Source organism: Aphelocoma coerulescens, chromosome 15, assembly GCF_041296385.1.
Source record: "Aphelocoma coerulescens isolate FSJ_1873_10779 chromosome 15, UR_Acoe_1.0, whole genome shotgun sequence".
Taxonomy (NCBI): domain Eukaryota; kingdom Metazoa; phylum Chordata; class Aves; order Passeriformes; family Corvidae; genus Aphelocoma; species Aphelocoma coerulescens.
In genome coordinates this window covers 5756931-5776277 of record NC_091029.1, presented here as the reverse complement: position 1 = coordinate 5776277, position 19347 = coordinate 5756931, and the positions used below count along the sequence as shown (strand labels likewise).

The following is a 19347-nucleotide window of genomic DNA, read 5'->3' as shown; positions in this document are numbered from 1 at the left end:
AGGCAATTCCAGCAGGGCCCCAACATTGCAGCTCCTGCACCTTTCTGATCCGGACCACCACCACTGGTGATGGCTTAGTCTGAGGACAGTCTCTGGGCTGAGGTGAGACTGCTGTGAGTGTTTGGATGAGCAATCCAGGGAACAGGGAGAGCTGGGAATCCCAGGTGATGATCGAACCAATGCCTTAGGTGTGTTTAGTTTGTATCTATGAGAACTGGGAATGGGGCTGGAAAGGTGTTGTTAGGAACAAAGGATGGAGTAAATCTGCTCTCTGTGCAGTGGAGGACTGAGGAGCAGGGAAGGTGATTATTTATAAAGTATATTAATATTTCACCCAAATTATGGGGGGGAAGTGATGTTCATGTTGTCCGACAGAACTGCTTTGGTTATGGGTCAGAGAGAGAGAAGGGAAATTACTTTTTATTTTCCTCCAATTTTTCCAGACAGAGGTGGGACACCATCTTTCCCCTCCCTAAAGCACTCCAGGCACATGAGACTAGCTCAATGCTGGCCCAGTTCTCTGAGAGATAACAACATTTGACAGTTTTAACAACAACTCCAGTGACTCTTGATTGCAAAGATTCAGCCTCACAGACCCAGACTGATGAGACAAAAAAGGAATTGCTACACACGGCTTTATCCAAAGGAACAGCTTCAGCTTCCTTGCTTTCAGAGCCCGGCTCCAGCCTACATTTTTGGTCCAAACGTGCTGGTTTGTGTTACTGAGCTCGCTGTCCCTTGCACACGGGCGCATTTCAGCTGTGCAGTAGCGCTGCCGGTCACCAGGTGCCGCTAGCGAGCCACGTAAGGCACTGCTCCCGTGCCCGCCGCTCGGATTCCACCCCCAAAACCCGACACATCCCAAAATTGCTCCCGGACTAAAGCTGCCCGGACAGAGAGGAGCCTCCCCCTCCCCAGGACAGCCTGGCACCTGCACCTGAAGCGCTGGGGCTACGTGTTTTCCTTCCCATGGAAAAGAGCTGTCGTTCTCGTTCTGGATCCCATCGCAGGAATTTCGACTCCGCCTCCAAAATTGCATGTATCCAAGGATTACTCCCACACAAGAGAGGTGGTGCTGGGGCACAGGTAGAAGTGCCCTGAAATGGAGGGGAATCACCTGATTTAAGCCCTTAAAATGATAAAAAAGGGTGAATTTCTTTCAATTTAACCCCTTAAAATGAGGGAAAAGGAGGGGTCTACCTTCACTTAAATCAACCCTCATGCTGTCACATACTGTGCAGTAAACATGCTTCCTCAATATCTCATTATTTTCTGAACAAAACTGTACTGTCAGCATGTATTCTTTATCATTCTTCTAAGTGATAACAGGGTTTAGTTCCTCCAGCAAAATTAAAGCATAGAACTTGTGCCAGTGACCCTGTGATCTTGAACTTTGAAGCAGAAATGCTTGTAAAACAATAAACATCTACCCCTCTTTCAAAAAAATGACTATTAATGTGAAGGAGTTGCAGTGACTATCTCCCTTTCTATCTTTTCCTGGATTGGAGATGACCTCTGGAATGGAGCATTTAGTTCAATTTGTTTTGCTTCAGTAATTTACAACAAACCTTTGAACAGTGAGAATCTTGTTTATTTCTGGACACCTGTTTCCATTAAAGGCTTTTTCCAGACTAGCACGAAGACTACCACAATCAGGCATCCCAAATCATCTGGACAAAATATGAAATTCATTGGCTTAGATGTTTCTTTCTTCATTCTCACCACCCTCACTGCTCTTCGGAATGCAGGTAAGTGATTTTCAAACATTTTGCTGCTTTTAACTGCAAACTTTTTTGACTTCTCTGCTTCAGAATACACACCTTGGTAAGAAATTGCTGATACCATCAGTACAAGCTAAAGCATAGACACTCAGGCCAGCTTTTACCTGCATGGTGTCATTTTCAATCCCTTCCTCTATAATTTCCATCAGGTCAGTGGATCTGTTCTGTAAGTAAACAGACAATCTGGAGAATGCAGTAAATATACTTAAAGACAGAGAAAAACTTTCTAGCTTCCCATATTGAACAAGCATTTTTACTTCCCTTCTTTGCATTTTCCCATGCTTGTTCTTCACCACCCACCTTGATGCCTGCCTTTCTTTTTGCTTGTGTCCTCACAAATAATCAATTCTCCCTCAGTTACTTTTTCATAATTGGTTCCAGTTTTGCAAGACCCATGCCCAAATTTAGAATTTCTGATACTTACCGAGGTCATTTCAGCATTGCATGGTACTATTGATACAGTTCCCAAACAGTGTCACAACACTTGCAAGATTCCACTTCCCAAGAGGTCCTCAGTGCTCCCAGCTGTCTGTGCAGCACGTCCATCTCACTTAACTCCCCCTTTACTGTTTTTGAAATCCAGTTATTCTTGACACTGTTACTGTAATGTCTGTCTTCTTCTCCCTGTTTCATTTGCTGAGTAGTTTTCCTTGTGATGTCCAGTTATTACTCATTCTGTTCAGCCAGACTTCAGCCAGACCTAAGCCAAGAGCCTACTCACCTGTCTGTGTACCCAGGACTCCTAACACCTACCTTTTTAAGGCCAGACTCAAATGAAATGCACAAAACAAAGACATTTCAGTAGCTCTTAATAAACTTGTTTTGGAGCCCACTTCATTGCTGATGTTAACTTTCTAAGAGCACTGGCCTTCTGTTTGTACTGATTTCCATGTAGGGTTGATGGTGGGGGAGCCTCGTTCTGGTATGTTTAAAACTTACTCTCAAAAATAAATGTAATTAGTGACACTCACTGAGGGGCTGCTCTGGAGATATATCTGTCTATTACATGTAGAAATACCCATGGATTTGATGAAATGAGGTAGTGGCTGGGAGGTAAATAAGTATATTTTGCTACTCAAAATGGAGCAACCTTAATACCTAGGTGATTACAACCTTCACCTAAATACATTCCTAAACTAACATAACCAGCCTATTTTATTTACTTGCAGTAGTCCTTTGGGTGATGAACTTCTGCCTCAGAGAACATCTCGAAGAGTTCAGTAACATTCCTGACTGTTTTTTTCTTCCTTTAACAAGGAGCTCAAGACTCTTGTGCAAACCAATGTGGGGAGCTGCTTGGTACCTGTTCTTGCCAGGTGACATGCCAGTCTTTGGGGACATGCTGTCCTGATTATAAAGAATTTTGTCTTCAAATTTCTCCATACTCGGGATCTCTCATGGGAGGCAAAGACTTTTTGATTAACAACACAGCTTTCAATGCCTCTTCTGTGGTAAAATGCAGGTGGGCCACGATTTTATATTCCTCTGCCAAAGGGAGGTGAAACTTTATAATCTCACTCTCCAACAACAGGCAATTACCACAAAACAAGACCAGTCTATATGGGAGTGAAGACTTTGTAAAGTTGTTAGAATCCTGAAATGTACAAAAGTTCTGCTGACCCTCACCCTCAAGGATACCTGTTGACTGTATTTCTACAGGGTCGTTTCTTTTAGGTCAAGTTATTGTGTGGTCATTACTCTGCTCATTCTTCCCTTAACATGTTAAAACTCTGACTTTTCTAAAAGAATTTCCTTTCAGAGCACTTGGTTGTCAATATTTCTTTAGCATTTTCCTTTGTGGGAAAGAATCGTTTATTTCTTAATCCAGATGAGAAAACAGCAAGAAAGAAATGTAGGTAGGACACCTTGTGTTTATCCTGTAAGAGAAAACTGGATCCTAAATGTGTCAGCCTGTATCGCACTTAGGTGCACGTGCACCTGCAATACACACAGTACACTGAATTTTGATGACCCTGATGTCCTGCTACTATTTCCACAGAAGGTTCTGAGTGAGATTTTGGAGTCTTTCCCATATGGATAGCAGTACCTGAAAAGGTTCTCAATTCTTTATTTGGAAAACCTTTGACCAAGGCATTCGTTCTGTAGAACACAACTGTGTACTTTGAATTACCTCCATAGTTACATTATTACAGCCAAGGCAAATTTCAGTGCAGACGAGAAAAGGTACCAGTTTCTGGCAAGCCCCAGCTCCCTCTGATACTTGGAGTAGATAATGCAGTCCCCACATATCAGTCTTGAAGAGTCACAGGTGGAGTTATACCCTAGGACACTGGGCAAGAGCCCTAACTGGAATCAAATGGTTAAATAACAAGCAATGAGTTCTGAGTTAACCTTTGCCATGGAAATTCTAGAACAGCATGAAATTACTTTCGTTGCCTTCATAGGACTTACCAGGAAAAAAAAACCCCAAATCAGAAATTTGCAATAACTGTGTATCATGGTCAGTGTTAGCCACCCTGTAATCCTACTAATGCTGTAACATTATCTTCCTCTTCCTGCTGTCCCTTTGTTGCTAATTTATCATGTCTCCCTCCCCCAGTAATTAAATAGTAAATTGAAGGTTTGTGGATGGCTGTATATTTGTGCAGTTCACAGCAGAATCCACACTGATGTAATAAGCACAGATTTTTCCAGTTTATATTCCCTGCTGCAAGCAAAACAGCCCCAGACTTGAAATGATCCACTCATGACACAAGGTTGTTTGATGAAACACATTCAGAATTTTCCTTCTCTCTATGGTGACACTGAAAAGTGTTTTCAACATCTACAGGTTCAAGCAGCAAATCATAACCAGTGGCTATGTTGCCAAGGATGATGGAAAAGCCCACTGCATCTCCCCGTTGCTTTTTGAGACTGGCTTCATCCCTCTTGAAGTCTCTACAGATGATGGGTTGACATTTCCCTACTCTGGAACTTGGTTATCAGGTTACTTACTTATATGTACAGCACCCCTCTTCTTCCTATATTCTTCCTCCATGGATGCAAGACTGTATAAACCTTTCCTTTTTGATCAGTTTTCTTCTTCCTTAGCAGGCCTCAGAAAAGTAAGTCTTGCTGGCCTCGTGCTAATTCATCTTTTGAGAGATGAACTTTCACAGCAATTGAGTAGCACCAGCAGCATTAACTCATGAAAAGTCCTGCTTAAAAATGAGGTTGACCAAAACAATTCCCACTTTGTCTTCTGACAGTACTTCTGTCACTTTTTGTCCCCTCTTCAAGTAACTGCATTGTGGTGTTGCAATCTAAGGACTGCCAACATTAGTAAGGGTTGCATTCTCTCAGCTTCAGCTTATTCTTTTCATGTCATGCATCCTGTGCTATGTAAAACATACCCAGGGGAAATACTGCTAAATCTTAAATAATACAGTAGCACTTTTTCAGGACTATGCAAAGCAAAAATGTCATTAGCCCTCTTTTTCTCCTCTGCAATGCAGTGCATCACAGCAAAGTTTCAGATGAAGAAAAATGCACATTGGTAAATGAGACAAAATGGCAATACTATGGCACCCCCAACACTGGTGGAAACTTAACTCTTACCTGGACACACCAGACACTTGCAGCAACCCATGTCAACATAGAAGTCTGGGGATACCAGGAAACAGGTAAAGTGACCCTCTTCCTCCCTGTGCACAAGCATTTATCACACATGTACCTTATGTGCAGAGCTCTGCACAGCTTGTGATCGCTGTCACTGAGGCCTCGAGAAGAGACCTGCAAGTATAAAGAACTCATGACAAAAATGTCAGCTTTTCCTCTTCATTTACATGTGGGTGAAGACATCCAATTTCAATCTTGTGGCAATTGTTCTTTCCAGCATCCAAAACCATTTTCTTCCTCTGTCTGACAGGTGACAGTTACTCGGAAAACTGGATGGCTGAATGGAAATATCTTTATACTTTGGTGAGAGAAATCCCCAATACAGGGCAATTTTCTTTCATTCCTGTACCTGCTACAGGAAATTACAGTACATGGGACTTTGGACTTTTGAGGATTATACCCAGCAACTATTTTGATGGGCAGAGGCAAGTGTATCACAACATTCATTCATAATAATAATAATAATATAAAATAATAATAATAATAGCTACCTTATAAGCTATTGTCTCCTTTGGCATTTAAAACTGAGACTCAGGCTCCATTTCATGTGAAAAAACGGGGAGAAGTGAGAAAGAGAGAAAAAAAGTGAGAAAAATTAATGGGTTGACATAAAGACAGTTCAGTCTGTAAAGGACTGAACTTACTCTCTAAAGTAAAGAGGAGCATGGAGGAAGAATCACAGTCTGCCACAAGCAGTCTGATGCACAGTTATTCACCCAGTTATTCACCCAGGGCTGCTTTGGAAAAACACCCCCGCAGTTTTATTAATGAACATGATGGTCTAGGGCATGGAATATCCCTTTGGTCAGTTTGGGTTGGCTGTCCTGGCTGTGTCCTTCTCCCCAGGGGCCAGCATGAGAAACAGAGAAACCTTGGCACCATGCCAGCACTGCTCAGCAGTTGCTAAAACACTGGTGTGTTATCAGCACTGCTTTGGTCACAAATGTAAAACTTGGCACCGTACGGGCTGCTATGAAGAAAATTACCCCAGCCAAACCCTGTACTCTCACCAGACTAGGATCTGCTGATTCTTTTGTTTTGTCACAGCTGGGGAGGAGCCTCTAACTGCAGAACTTCTGTCACTGCAGCCACAGGCCTTCCCCTGTATTTAATTGATTTTCTGTTTTTCGTAGGTATGTAAGCTTTTGCATTCCTACAAGTTTTATGCCCATATCCTTTTATTTCATTGCGTATTTCCCCATGATTTTTGGTGAACTACCTAATTCCCCCTTAGATATTCCTTTATAATTCTTCCACGAGTGCAGTTTTTGATTTAGATGGTGTAGACTCTGCACATATAAATGCCACCTCTTCGGTGTTACAACATATTGCTAATATGTCAGAACCCTTTTTAGCATTTAGGAGTTTTTACCCAGAGAAGGGTCACCTTTTCACCTTCTAGAGGGTTTTTTATTGCACTTTGTATATGATATTTCTTCATGAGGGAAAACCAGAGTGGCTTTGGAATATTTCAAGGATTCTGAATGGTTTGTCCCCATCTTTTGCCATTAGCCCTGATAGTACTGGGGTGCAGTGTTATGTTTTGTTTAAGAATCCAGATATTCTTCATTCTGGCCTAAAGGAAACTCCAAAGTCAAAAGGTGTGAACAGAAAACCTGCCTCTAAAAGGATCCATGTAAGCCAGGATCACGATTACTAAAATGTATTCAGATTATTGCATACTTGCTGCGTGCTGTCCTATCACCTCCTGAATTTGGAAGATTTTGATTTGCCGTAACTTTTTGAGGGAAAAAGAAAGCAGTGGGCTTTGCAATGAAATAACTTGCAAGTCAAAAGTGTTTCTTAGTTATAATCAGCAATTAAGTCGGTGCTACTGTCAAAATAGTGCTTGTTCAGCTATCAGATCTATTTTTTGTTTCTTTTTTTTTTCCAGCAACATTGCATCAATCTGGAGCTCAGAGCATGCACTGGCTTGGCACCTTGAGAAAGACTTCAGAAATGACCCAAATGCATGGGCAACTGCAAAATGTATAGAATGGGACAAAAAGGAAGAGTTGCTTCCAAACTTCATGGAAGAAATTATAGACTGCCCTTGCACTTTGGCACAGGCAAGAGCTGACACTGGCAGGTTCCATGTAAGTTATTAATTGATCCCTCTGGCTTATTACAATTCCAAGTAGAAGCTTAAGCAGTGCCAAACTACACACACACGTGTTCCCTCTCTAAACATTACTACAAGGACATTAAGTTATATTTAGATTTGCACAAGTAGCATATCAAATGGCAGAGGTAAATACAGCTTATCCAGGTAGTATGAGTAAAAGTGCCTATAGGATAGGAGATGGAAATTACATTCAAACAGGGAATTAAGACAGTAGTTCCAAAGGTAGACTGAAAACACTCAGAGAGGACAGTGAGCTCTGTGGAGCTGGGAGTAGGGATGACTTCTTTGAGATCCTACAAGAAAACAGTCTGTGTTTATAGGTGATATCCCATGCTGTAACAAACAGGCCACATTTCTGCCTAGTAAATCATACTTTGCTGCAAACCCTTCTGCTTTGTACTTCAGACCTCAAGTCCATAGCTGTAATCCATTATTTCCTTTATTCTGCTTCCTTCCTCCTTCTCAGCTTCACTGTTATCAAGGAACAGACAAAAGCTAAGAAATCAATGGCCATTTAGTCTACACTTTCACTTACACTGCTAATGTGAGGACCAGATGAGACTAACTGCATCTCCTATTTATGATACCAAATGGTGGCAGCGTGTTTATGCATATTTTATTTTAAAAGAAAAAAAAAAGTTAGGTAAACCTTGTTACTATTCTGGTTATGAAGCTCCAAACATGATGTGTACAGCTAAAAGCTTGTGAAGAAAAAAAGTAGATCTACTCCCTCTGTCTAAGAACATAGGACAAACATTTACTCTGTTGTGTCTGTGTTTGTTGTTCACTTGTAGTTGAATCCCCATCTAGCTGCATTTGTTGTTCAAGGTCTGGTGTAACAGACTGCAAAATGCTCAGGTTAGACATGTTGCTCCAGACATTTTGGTATTAAATCCAACACAGAACCTCAACCAGTTCCTGTCAACTTTACACATATGTCAGATACAAAGGATGGGGACAGAACGTAAGAATAGAAAGGACAATGAGGAAAGAACCCCATTAAGTGTGAACATTGATCTTTTTCAGACAGATTATGGCTGTGACATTGAAAAGGGGAGTGTGTGTACTTATCATCCTGGTGCTGTGCACTGCGTAAGAGCCATTCAAGCCAGGTAAAGAAAATTTTTAAAACTGCATTTTTTGATTAATCCTTTCACCTCAGAGACAGCAGCATCACAGAAGTCAGGGGTGAAGTCTAACTGGACATCAGATAAGACTTGCTAACCAAAATATTTAGCCGTATCCATAAAAAGGCAATAAGTAACCCCTAAATAGAGGTGGACCTCACAGAGCTAAATGATGACTTTCTTGCTGCTTTTCTCAATCAGTCCCCAGTACGGGGCTGGACAGCAGTGCTGCTACGACTCCACGGGAACCCAAATCCTCACGCACGACTCCACCGGAGGCAGCACACCTGATCGAGGACATGACTGGGGTTCACCACCATTCCTGAAGCCTCCCCGGATACCTGGCTTTTCCCACTGGCTTTATGACGTTATCAGCTTCTATTACTGCTGCCTGTGGTCTGATAATTGTGACTTCTATATGAAAAGGCGGCCCTCTAGTGACTGCAGGACGTACCGCCCGCCCCGAGCTGGTAAGGGCTTCAGAATTTCCTTATGGAGAGTAGTTTTTTGATACAGTGTTGGTTTTTAGAATATTTGTATATGTACACGTATGTGTTGGCAATGGGGAGGGTACAATGTCCGGAGGAAAAATTCCACTGAAGGTTTCTATTGATCTATCACTTACAAAATCCTTATATGTTTTTTAGTTGTGCTGCAAGATTTTCTGCTGTTGAGCATCTCATTCACCCTAGAAGCTAAACAGCCAAAGCATAGTAGTCAATCTCCACGGCTTTGTATCATCAGTGTGCACTTTTTCAGAAAAAAGGGTGGTTAGAGGTGGTTAATGACAGCTAGGAAGTAGCTAGAAAAAGCTACCATGATGAGAGATACTAATATCAAAGAAGGATTTACAGTTTAGTGTGTCTGTTTTTCTCCCACTTGCTTTTAACTCAGTCTTCAAGTCTTGCCATATCTCTGTTGTTACCACATGTTTTGCCTTCTATGCTGCTGAGGTGCTGAGGTGTCCAGCAGGACTTGGCTTCCCATAAAGGAGTGCAAAGAGGCAGCAGTTTGCATCAGGAAAAAAAGGAGAAAACTGTAGAGGCCATTGCATTAGGTAGTTGGGGGTCATGAATGAGTGGTTTGGCTGCTTAAAGAAACCTCATCAAAAGTATTGGCAGAAGCAGAGTTTAATATGAATTTGTGAAAATACAACTGTTCGATGGCAAGGTGCATTGTATTAGTTACTATACAGATTAAAGCACACAGAAGAAGATCAATTAGAAGCAATTTGGAGTGATTTACATGGAAGTTGGAAATGCAAAAGGGGATAAGGGTGCAAAGGATATGGATGCAAAGATAAGGGGATAAGGGTGCAAAGGATATGGATGCAAAGATAAGGCAATAGGCCTGTATTTATGTCTAAATCTCCACATATATTGCATGTGGTGCAGTCTTCTAGTCTCTTTCCTGTCTCATGAACTTGAGGAGTAATAGGTTGTGATTTTTGCTTGTTCTTAATTCTCTTTTTGCTTTTAAAAATAGCATCTGCTTTTGGGGATCCTCATTTCCTCACATTTGATGGTCTGAACTTCACCTTCAACGGCCTAGGAGAATACACATTGGTAGAATCTAATCTCACATCCCTTAGAGTGCAGGGGAGGACACAGCAGGCACACTTTCCCAATGGTAAGTTGGTAAGAGAGGAAGAGTGATAACAAAAAATAGCTTCTGAGCTTGCTTGATTTGCACTTTGCAGCAATCCTCCTATCATCTGTAGTCTTCATTTTTGGCCATTTGTGAACAGTCACCATTCTGAAGATAATCAGAAAGCAGACAACATCTTCAGGAAAAACTTCCCAATCGAAGTTTAATTGCTACTTTTATTGGGTGTGAGCAACAGAAGTGTAAGGTTTTCTGCTGTGTTTAAGGGCTCAAAAAAAAATCTTATTTCTCTCCATGCCCATTCTCATCAATAAGGAAACATAAGGCCAGTTCTAGAAATCAGTCAGTAGGCCCAGCTGCCAGCTGGTGCATTTTGATAGCATTGTTGGTTTTTTTTCTTTGGAAGGAACTGGGGCTCAGGGGACCGGCTTGTCTGCAGTGGCCATGCAGGAGAACAGCTCTGATGTGATTGAAGTACGCTACTCTGAGGATTTGAACCTGGAGGTCCTCTTGAACCAGAGGGTTCTCAGCTTCTCTGAACAAAGTTGGATGGACTTGAAAGGTTAGTTACACATATCAGCCTTGTAAGCAATTATATTCTGATGGAGCCCATGTATAGTTAAAAATATCTCTAGATGCATGTGTTTCAACTCTGTTCTCAGCATCCCTTTGTGAAGTGTTTTAACAGGTGGCTTCAGTGTCCATGTCTTCTATGTCCTCTTTCACTGGTTTGTAAAGCAATGGTTTTCCTTCTCACCCTGTGGACAATGAATGGAATTAAAAACTCTGTACTCTACATTCTGCTTTGATCTTACTGCCTCTAATGCAATGAAGCCTAGCAAATAAAAAGAAATACAGTGAAATACAACCATAATATATACTAAAATATAACTGAATTTCCCATTTACCTCTTGGGAGCTCTCTCAGTAGGTCAGATATTTTTCCTCTATTATTCTGCCAAAAAAACTATTAAAAGTTGGCTTTTTGTGCTTTTTGTCCAACAGGGCTGTGATCACTTGATTAGTCTTCATGACAATTTGACAAATAATCATCATACATCACTTGAATTTTAACAATAATCCCCCTATTCAGAAGAGGAAGATTTTTGTGGCTAGTAATTAGTATTCCTCAAATGGCTTAAGAGCAGATGGAGGGCTCCATTGACAAGGAGCTGCAGAAGCAGAGAGATGCAGGGAGGAAAAAAAATGGAAGGGACATTGATGGGGCCTGGAGAAGAAGCCATATTAGGGAGGTGTTGACAAGACAAGGGAGAAGGAGAGGAAAACTGTGACCACTGAGAGTGGTGCTTCCAGTGTGGCTTCCCTTGAAATGCTTCTCAGAGTGCAGTTCAGAGTGGAAGGGAGGTAAAGTTTATGAAAAGTAGTTAAAACTGATGATGATTTTACCTGATGCTAAAACACAATGAATGTTTCACTATGGATAATCAGCTATTTTGTCCTCTTCCTCTCATTGGTATAGGTCTCTTTCTCTATTCTACACCTGATCAGAACATCACTGTGATGTTCTCTTCTGGGTCTGGAGTGGAAATAAGGGGAAGTGGAGGATTTCTGACCCTGACAGTTCTGCTCCCAGAGAAGTTTATGAATCACACTCAGGGTCTCTTTGGGGTAATGAATGGCAATCCAGAGGATGACTACACCTTCAAGAATAAAACCACCATGTCAGTTCATGCAAGTCCCCAGCAGGTGTTTGAGTTTGGAGCTAATTGTAAGTCATTTCTCTGGTCTATTATTATATTTTCTTTACAAATTCAAAACAGTTCGTGATTTAAGGACTAGGAAATGAAGTCTGTGCCAAGCAACCAGTAGTGGGGGGAAGAGAAAGGGAGTAAGAGAAATAGGCCCTCCTCTATCCAAGTGGGGAGTGAAAACAGAACCATGATGGGAGTGTTCAGCACTTTGCTCCATCAGGAGTCAGACCTCATATTTCCCAGGCTACACTTTCAGAATGCCATCTACTATGGTCAGCTGAACACAGCATCAGCAGACTGCAGTGTTACAGAAATACAGCAAAAGCCAGGGCCAGCTATCTTTTCCCAGAATATTAGCTATGCTTTCATCATGTACCATGCTGACAATTTAAAAAATCATTTATGAAATCACAATTTAGTAATTGTCCCTTTATAGTAGGGGGTGGGGGAGGATGTGTGTAAAAGAATGTCTCCTATCATTTAATGTGTGATTGGGCTGCTCTGTCTTACCTGCAGCATTAGATTGGTCAGCATTCCTTCTGGCACCAGGGTAGGAGATGGGCCAGAAACATAATGCAAAATACCCTCTGGCTACCAGATGATCTCTGTATTGAGCACAGTGTAACCATACTCCAGGGTTCAGATCATCAGAAAAGTCTCACTGCTTCAGCCTCAGGAAGTTTCTGATATAACAGAATGAAAACAAAGAGCAGGACCATGGTAGATATGATGAATTTAGGGACACTTAGGATCTGTGTTGCTTGAAATGGATGCTTTAGGTAGCTCTGTCTGTTGTCACCATTTTGCTAGGAGGCATATAAAACCATGTTTATGGAAAATCATAGCTACACAATTATTTGGATCTAATTTTAAGAAAATGGTCAAACAGCAGGTTAAATGAACACCAACTTTGGTGCTAAGTTAAGATGTTGCATATGAAAAGGAAAATAATCTTAAGCTGGAAGGATGCTGTAGGGCTTCCTATATCTCTTCCAGCTCTGGCTACATTTCTGTAAATAAACACTTGGATTAGTAGCAGAAGGTGGTATATGTTGGCAATGTTACACATGAATCTCTCTTTCTTTCTCTGTCTCCCAAGGGGCTATTGAAAATGGAACTTCTCTCTTTACTTATGACACAGAATTCTTACTGAACAGTTTCTTTTATGGGGAAAAGCACAATGCTTCCTTTCTGCCCGTGTTTTCCCCTTATGAAGACCCTGCTGATCCCCTGGTAGAAGAGATGGTCTCACTCTGTGACTCTGACCCATTCTGCAGATTCGATGTCCTGACAACAAGAAGCCTTCAAGTGGGAAGTTCCACAAGACTTTCCCATCAGAATCACAAGCTGCTGGTAGAACATCTAGAGCCAGGTGATACAACATTCCAGGAAATACCATTACAGGCTCACAGGATATTCTGAGTTGGAAGGGAACCACTGGGATCATCAAGTCCAACTCTTAAGTGAACGGCCCATAAGGAGCACCACTGTAGTTATTTCTACAGGGCATCTAAAGAGTTAACACTGTTTGAGGAGGCTTTGCTTAACTGTAGGTTCATGCACCTATAAATACTCTAATAGTGGGGAATCATCCTTGTACCAGGAAAACTCTGTACTGACAGAATACTTAGGCAAACTCAAAACAAATTTCTTTCCAACTCTTCCACTACAACACCACAGCATAGAACTTTATCTTCATTTTATATGCTTAATCTGTTTTCCTTGGACTTAAAAATAACTTTTAAAAGTAGCAGGAAGTATTGGCTTTCAGATAGCCTAAAAATCTTTGGTTTTCCATGAGTTGCCACTAAAATACCATTTGAATCATTGTAATGGAGATTTGCTGGTCCAAATCCTAAATACTCTAACCAGATATGTCTCTTTTATTAGTGATTTCTTGTGGCTGGCTGGGTCATCCAACCAATGGAAGCAAGAATGGAACTAACTACCTGCTGGGCTCAACCATCAATTTCACCTGCAATCCGGGCTATGAACTCACTGGGTCACAGCAAAGAACTTGCCAAGTGTCAGGAGCCTGGTCAGGAGATACACCCCACTGCAGGCCAGAAACAGGTCTGTTGCTTAGTATGACATATTGTCACTAAAAAGTCATTTTCAAGGACAAGGCAATCTCAGTATACCATAATGGCCCTTGACAAAAGCAGCTTCTCTTACTCAGGAAAACATTGGACATGAGATGTCAGAATTTCTAGAAAGACTATTATTCAAATCTAAATAACAGGTGACTCATGGTGTTTGTGTGCATTTTGGTGGGGGTTTAAAAGTTTTTGTTTTATCAATAGGTACAGGTACCTGAAGGGTGGGTAAAAAGAGGATGGAGCCAGGCTTTTTTCAGTGGTTCCCAGGGACAAGAGCAGAGTGGCCTCTGCATGCTCTGAAACACAGAAGCTTCCCTCTGAACATCAGAAAACCCTTTTTTACTGGGATTATGATTGAGCACTGGCACAGCTTTCCCAGAGAAGTCACAGAGTCTCCCTTCCTGGAGATATTCAAAAGTTGTCAGGTCATGGTCCTGGGCAACTGACTCTGGGTGGTCCTGCTTGAACAGGAGAGTTGGACAAAATGACCTCCAGAGGGCCCTTCCCACCTCAGCTGTTCCACGATTCTGTGATTCAAGAGCAGACACAGCCCACACTTGTTGAACACTTTTACTCTTTTTTTCTAAAAGATTTTGTTATCTCAAAACATAATTCTATTATTCTATAGCAGTAAATGTATTGTGAATGATGCAATAGTATTTAGTATAAATAATATAAATTTATTACCCCTCTTGTGTTACTACTAATAGATTATCAATTAGCCTGGGATTGTTGGATTTAGTAGCAGTTAGGCTGTCTCTATGATTTACAGAAAATGGCCCCAAATTTTCTTTTTATTCATTCACCACATACACTCCAAATGTCCTCAAGATGGCAATATTTCAAAGCACCAGGGTGATGCAAGGCCAGATGGCATGTTGAAGCACTTTTAATGCTGAGTTAATAGCTCCCAAAAGCACTCATGAAATAATTCATACTAACAGATTCTCCATTATAAGACCCTTCCAAAGAAATGTGGAAAGTGCACTTCACATCAGCAATGAATTCCTGTCATGCTGACACATTTCATCAGCCTCTGCTGGCCTGTACCAATTGCTTGTACACTTCCAACACAGTTCTGAACATTTAGTGATGTTTGTAAGATGAACTGCAGTGAGTTTGGGCAGCAGACAAATTTGCAAAGGCCAGATCTTTAAAAGGCAGTGGCAAAACATTGTGCCAAGCTGAAAGCTAAGAATATTTTTCCATTGCTGCCATCAACCACATACATACTGGATAAGAGCCAGTCAGTCTCAATAAGCAAAACAGATGCTGACATTTACACTAGCAAAAGGGGGACAGAAAGGCAGCCCTGTGAGATCAGAGGAAAGAAGCTGGAAGATATGCAGTGATTGATTGCATTCAGAATGATGGAGACCTGACACAGCTTTGTGGATAAGCAAACAAAGCCCACAATGTTTCCCAATGCTTTCCTGAAAGATGACAAAGAAAAACAAGGTGGGAAAGAATTTTTTATCTAACAAAGACCTCCTTACTATTTGATATTTGGGGTTCTAGTTAATTTGCAATGTGAACCGAAAATGATGGTTTTTATTAGCCTCAGGAAGTTGGAGTATGGCAGTGCTGTCCATAGCAGCAGGATACTGACAATACCAACAACTGATGGACATCATATAAAATACAAGTTTCTCCATTCTTTTTTTTCTTACTGCTATGCCCCAATAATGGCATTTATATCTATCCTTGTCTCTCCTCCTTCCATAAGGATTCTGCTAGATATCAGTGTTTGTGTGAGAAGGCTATTTTATTGACAGGCCCAGGTCTCCACAGAGAAGAGAGGCAATACCGTTCAAAGTTTCTTAGACTTATATCTAAACTTCTCATATTTTTATAGCATGGACAGCTAGTACCTGCTTTCCACTAAATACATTTCTGCCTCTGGTCCAAGATACAGTTGAATTCCAGTGCCAGCTTTCTGTTATTTCTCTATTTGGCTGTTTTCTCTATTCTCCAACCCCCAAGCCTTCTCTTCTCCAGTATAGAAAGTCAAACTCTGTTGTTCCTGAGGTCAGTTTTCTTTATTGTTTTTCTCTTTACACAGCAGCATACTGCTGTTTCACCAACACCCATTTTATCAAGTCCTGTGACAAAGACCTTGACACCAGAAAAATGCTTACAAAATTAATGTAAAAACCAGTTTCTGGGTGCCTGAATGGGTGACAACTGACACAGCCAATGTGATCAGCAGTCACAGTTTTGCTTTGAATTATTAAACACACACTTTCCCAAATTATTTCTTTCATGCTAGTCAAGAGCACAGGGCCCAGCCCTCTGTTATTCTAAGCTTACAGGTGTACTTCTTTACAGTGCTGTGTTCATTACACTGGCTGCAGTTTTGTGGCACATCCGATTCAAGCTCTGCCTTGCAAATCACCAAGGTTTTTTAGCTGCTATATGCTTCCATTTTTCAAGAGATAGAACAGCTAAAATAAAGGCATGAGAACTAGGAAAATTGGATAGGAAAAGAGATGGAAACAAGAAAATGTAATGCCAGTTATTTTACAAAATCCATTTCAGTATTTTGAAACTTCAAATACAGATTTTGTTGTTGTGCCTGCATATTGTTGTTTTTGAATTTTGCTTCCTTGGACTAAAGTTTCCATGGAAATCCTCTGCTAATAATTATTTTGCTATGCTTCTAATTACAATCCCACTGCAAGTCTTGCCAGTACCACAGCAACCTCTCTTCACAGAATATCACAAAGAAAAAGAACAAAGAAGCCATCCAGCAAAAGCAAAAAGGAGATTCTAGTAAAATCAGATGTAACATCCAGCTAAAAATCATAAGATATTAGCTATATATATATATATATATATACAGTCTTTTTCAGTCTTTTTGAGACAGACAATAATTTGGTGATATTAAGGGCAATCTAGTTTTGTTTGTCTTTTGGGTTATTTTCTCTTTCCCCCCACCTCCTTTTAGATTTCCTTTTCCAGGCCCAGGCTTTGTGTAAATACAGTTCATTTTGAAAAGCTGTCAGAAATCTCATTAGTCTTCTGTGCTTTTTCTAAACACAAAGATTTCACAATAGAGGCAAATCACTGCTGGACTAACTACTCAACCCACCCAGAATGGTGGGTTCTCATCACCTGGCAGAGACTGGGTACCTCCCTGTGAAGGATGTGTAAGCTGAACATTAGGCCTTGTTCAGAAATTACTGGATGACAGACCAATGCTTGTGAAACAGTTTATTTTTTTCCTTAAACTTTCACTATAAACCAAATTAACAGCTGAATAATCTGTTCTAGGATCACAGAAGTGTCTGTTACGTCACTCTGCCATCACTGTGTGCTAGGCTGTGGTTTGGGCAGCTCTTACTGCAGGTGTGACAAAGGGCTGGTAAAAATGAGCCCCGATGTATTAAGGCTCAAATATAAAATGCAGGAATCATTGTTTCTCCCAGACAGTTCACTCCAGATGCTGCATCTCCTAACTTCTATGAATATTGTCATGTGTCATGGTAATCTGCAACTGTTTAGTTGAATAAGAAAACAAAATGAGAATTTTAATTCAAAATTTGTTTCATACCTGGTTTCTTTCTCTCTCTCAGGTGTCCTTATTAGGCAGTCACAGAATCAAGTTGACACTTTTCATGTTTTAGTGTGTTCAAACTCTGATGCAGTTCAATGTACCCACATCAGAACAGTCACTTCTCTCTTTTATCTAGGTCATTAAGCAGCAAAGGTGGTTTCACAATTTAATGCCAAAATAGGGGTAATTTTTAAAGTAATCAAACTATATGGAATAAGGATTGAAAAAAAAATTCAGTTGTTGGGATTGACAGTTCTACATCAATATTGCACATTCACAATGTTGACTACATATTAACCACCAGCCACCCTTGGTGTTACAAAGCTTTTGCAGCCACCTGCTCTAACAGTCAAATGTAAGAATTCTGTGAGCTCCTAATCTTTACCAGTTTCAGAGAATCTGAAAGGGTAAAGGGTTGGAAGGGACCCCTGGACATCATTTAGTCCTATCCCCCTGCCAAGGGAGGCAGTTCATTCCACAAATAAAGAGAACAGAAAAATTAACACTATATGTATAATTTCAAAAATTGTCACGGGACTGCATTCAAACAGATATGAAGAAATGTATATCAAAGTCTTTACGGGTTTTTTTGTGCTTGGTCTCTGTTTTTCAGGTATCAAACAAGTAATTCTTATTGGCAGTGTATTTGGAGTAGTCGGTCTTGCAGTCCTGGCACGTCTGGCTTATTTATGCAGAAAAGAGAGGTAAGCCACAATTGAACTGAAAACACAAATGAACCTCCTAAAGAAATAGCAACTGTTATGACCTTTTTAATAATAATTTAATAATGACCACTGGCAACAAGCTGCCGGTGTGCTACAGGTAAAACAAAGTGCAACTGATCTATACACACTTATCAGCTGTGCGTGCAAGACTGGTGGAGAAAGAGGGCAGCATAGCAAATGAAAATGGTTCTGGCCTAGGAATACTGGCACACTGAAGTGGAGATATGGTTGATTTTCTGAACTTTGTTATCAACTGTTACAAAGTTTTACGCCTTCTCTGTTCCAGTGTCCGCAAGGAACAGAATGCCTTATAAAATGGAATGGAAATTGAGTGAATGGAAACACAATGGGGTTACAGTCCTTGGAAAGAAGAGTGTATGTGTGAGGAAGAACTAAATACTTCTGAATTTATCATTAAAAAAAAGAGCACACCACCAAGCTAACAGAACACCGCTATTGTTTTCCAGTATTTCATCAGCTTAAAGATGCTACATTCACTAGGAATTCAGCTCAAAGAAAGAAGAATGTGACATATTATGCTGTGATATTAAAATTTATGTGTAAAGCCATGCTACTATATGGAGTCCTTTTTATATGTGTCACAAATGCCAAACATAAGCATATTTTCCTCCTCAAAATCAACCTTACAGCTTTATATGATGGGAGGTTTCTGCATGCTAAAAGTGAGATGCATTCATACTGTGTATTGATACAATAGTTAAGGCCTACAAACTGTATTTTGTTTCTTCCCCTTTCAGAATAGCAAATTGTTCTCTCCCTGTATGGGTTGCTATTTGATTACACAGCAGTGGTGTAAAGGGGCTACAAGGACCTTTGTCTCTTTCTGTTCTCGACACAGCAACTTTCTCTATGTATTTTGCTGTTAGCGTGGGGGGTTTTTCTCTGTTGGTTTGTGCATAGCAAAGCTGTACTGCCATTGCTAAAACGTCTCACAGGCCAGGTAATAAGACTTTGTAGAAGTTTAGACAATAGCTTGACA

At 40.7% G+C, this 19347-nt stretch overlaps 1 protein-coding gene across 1 annotated transcript; it reads left to right on the top strand.

Annotated features, from left to right (window-relative positions):
* The first annotated feature begins 1591 nt into the window (after nt 1–1591).
* On the top strand, nt 1592–18924 carry SUSD2 (sushi domain containing 2). Its single transcript, XM_069030988.1, has 15 exons — nt 1592–1748; nt 3039–3243; nt 4573–4727; nt 5237–5404; nt 5650–5824; nt 7294–7495; nt 8551–8636; nt 8853–9121; nt 10137–10280; nt 10663–10818; nt 11736–11984; nt 13067–13339; nt 13858–14040; nt 18236–18326; nt 18634–18924. Exons 1-15 carry the CDS (start codon nt 1682–1684, stop codon nt 18659–18661), a joined length of 2451 nt encoding a protein of 816 aa, XP_068887089.1. The 5' UTR covers nt 1592–1681; the 3' UTR covers nt 18662–18924.
* The last annotated feature ends 423 nt before the right edge of the window (nt 18925–19347 follow it).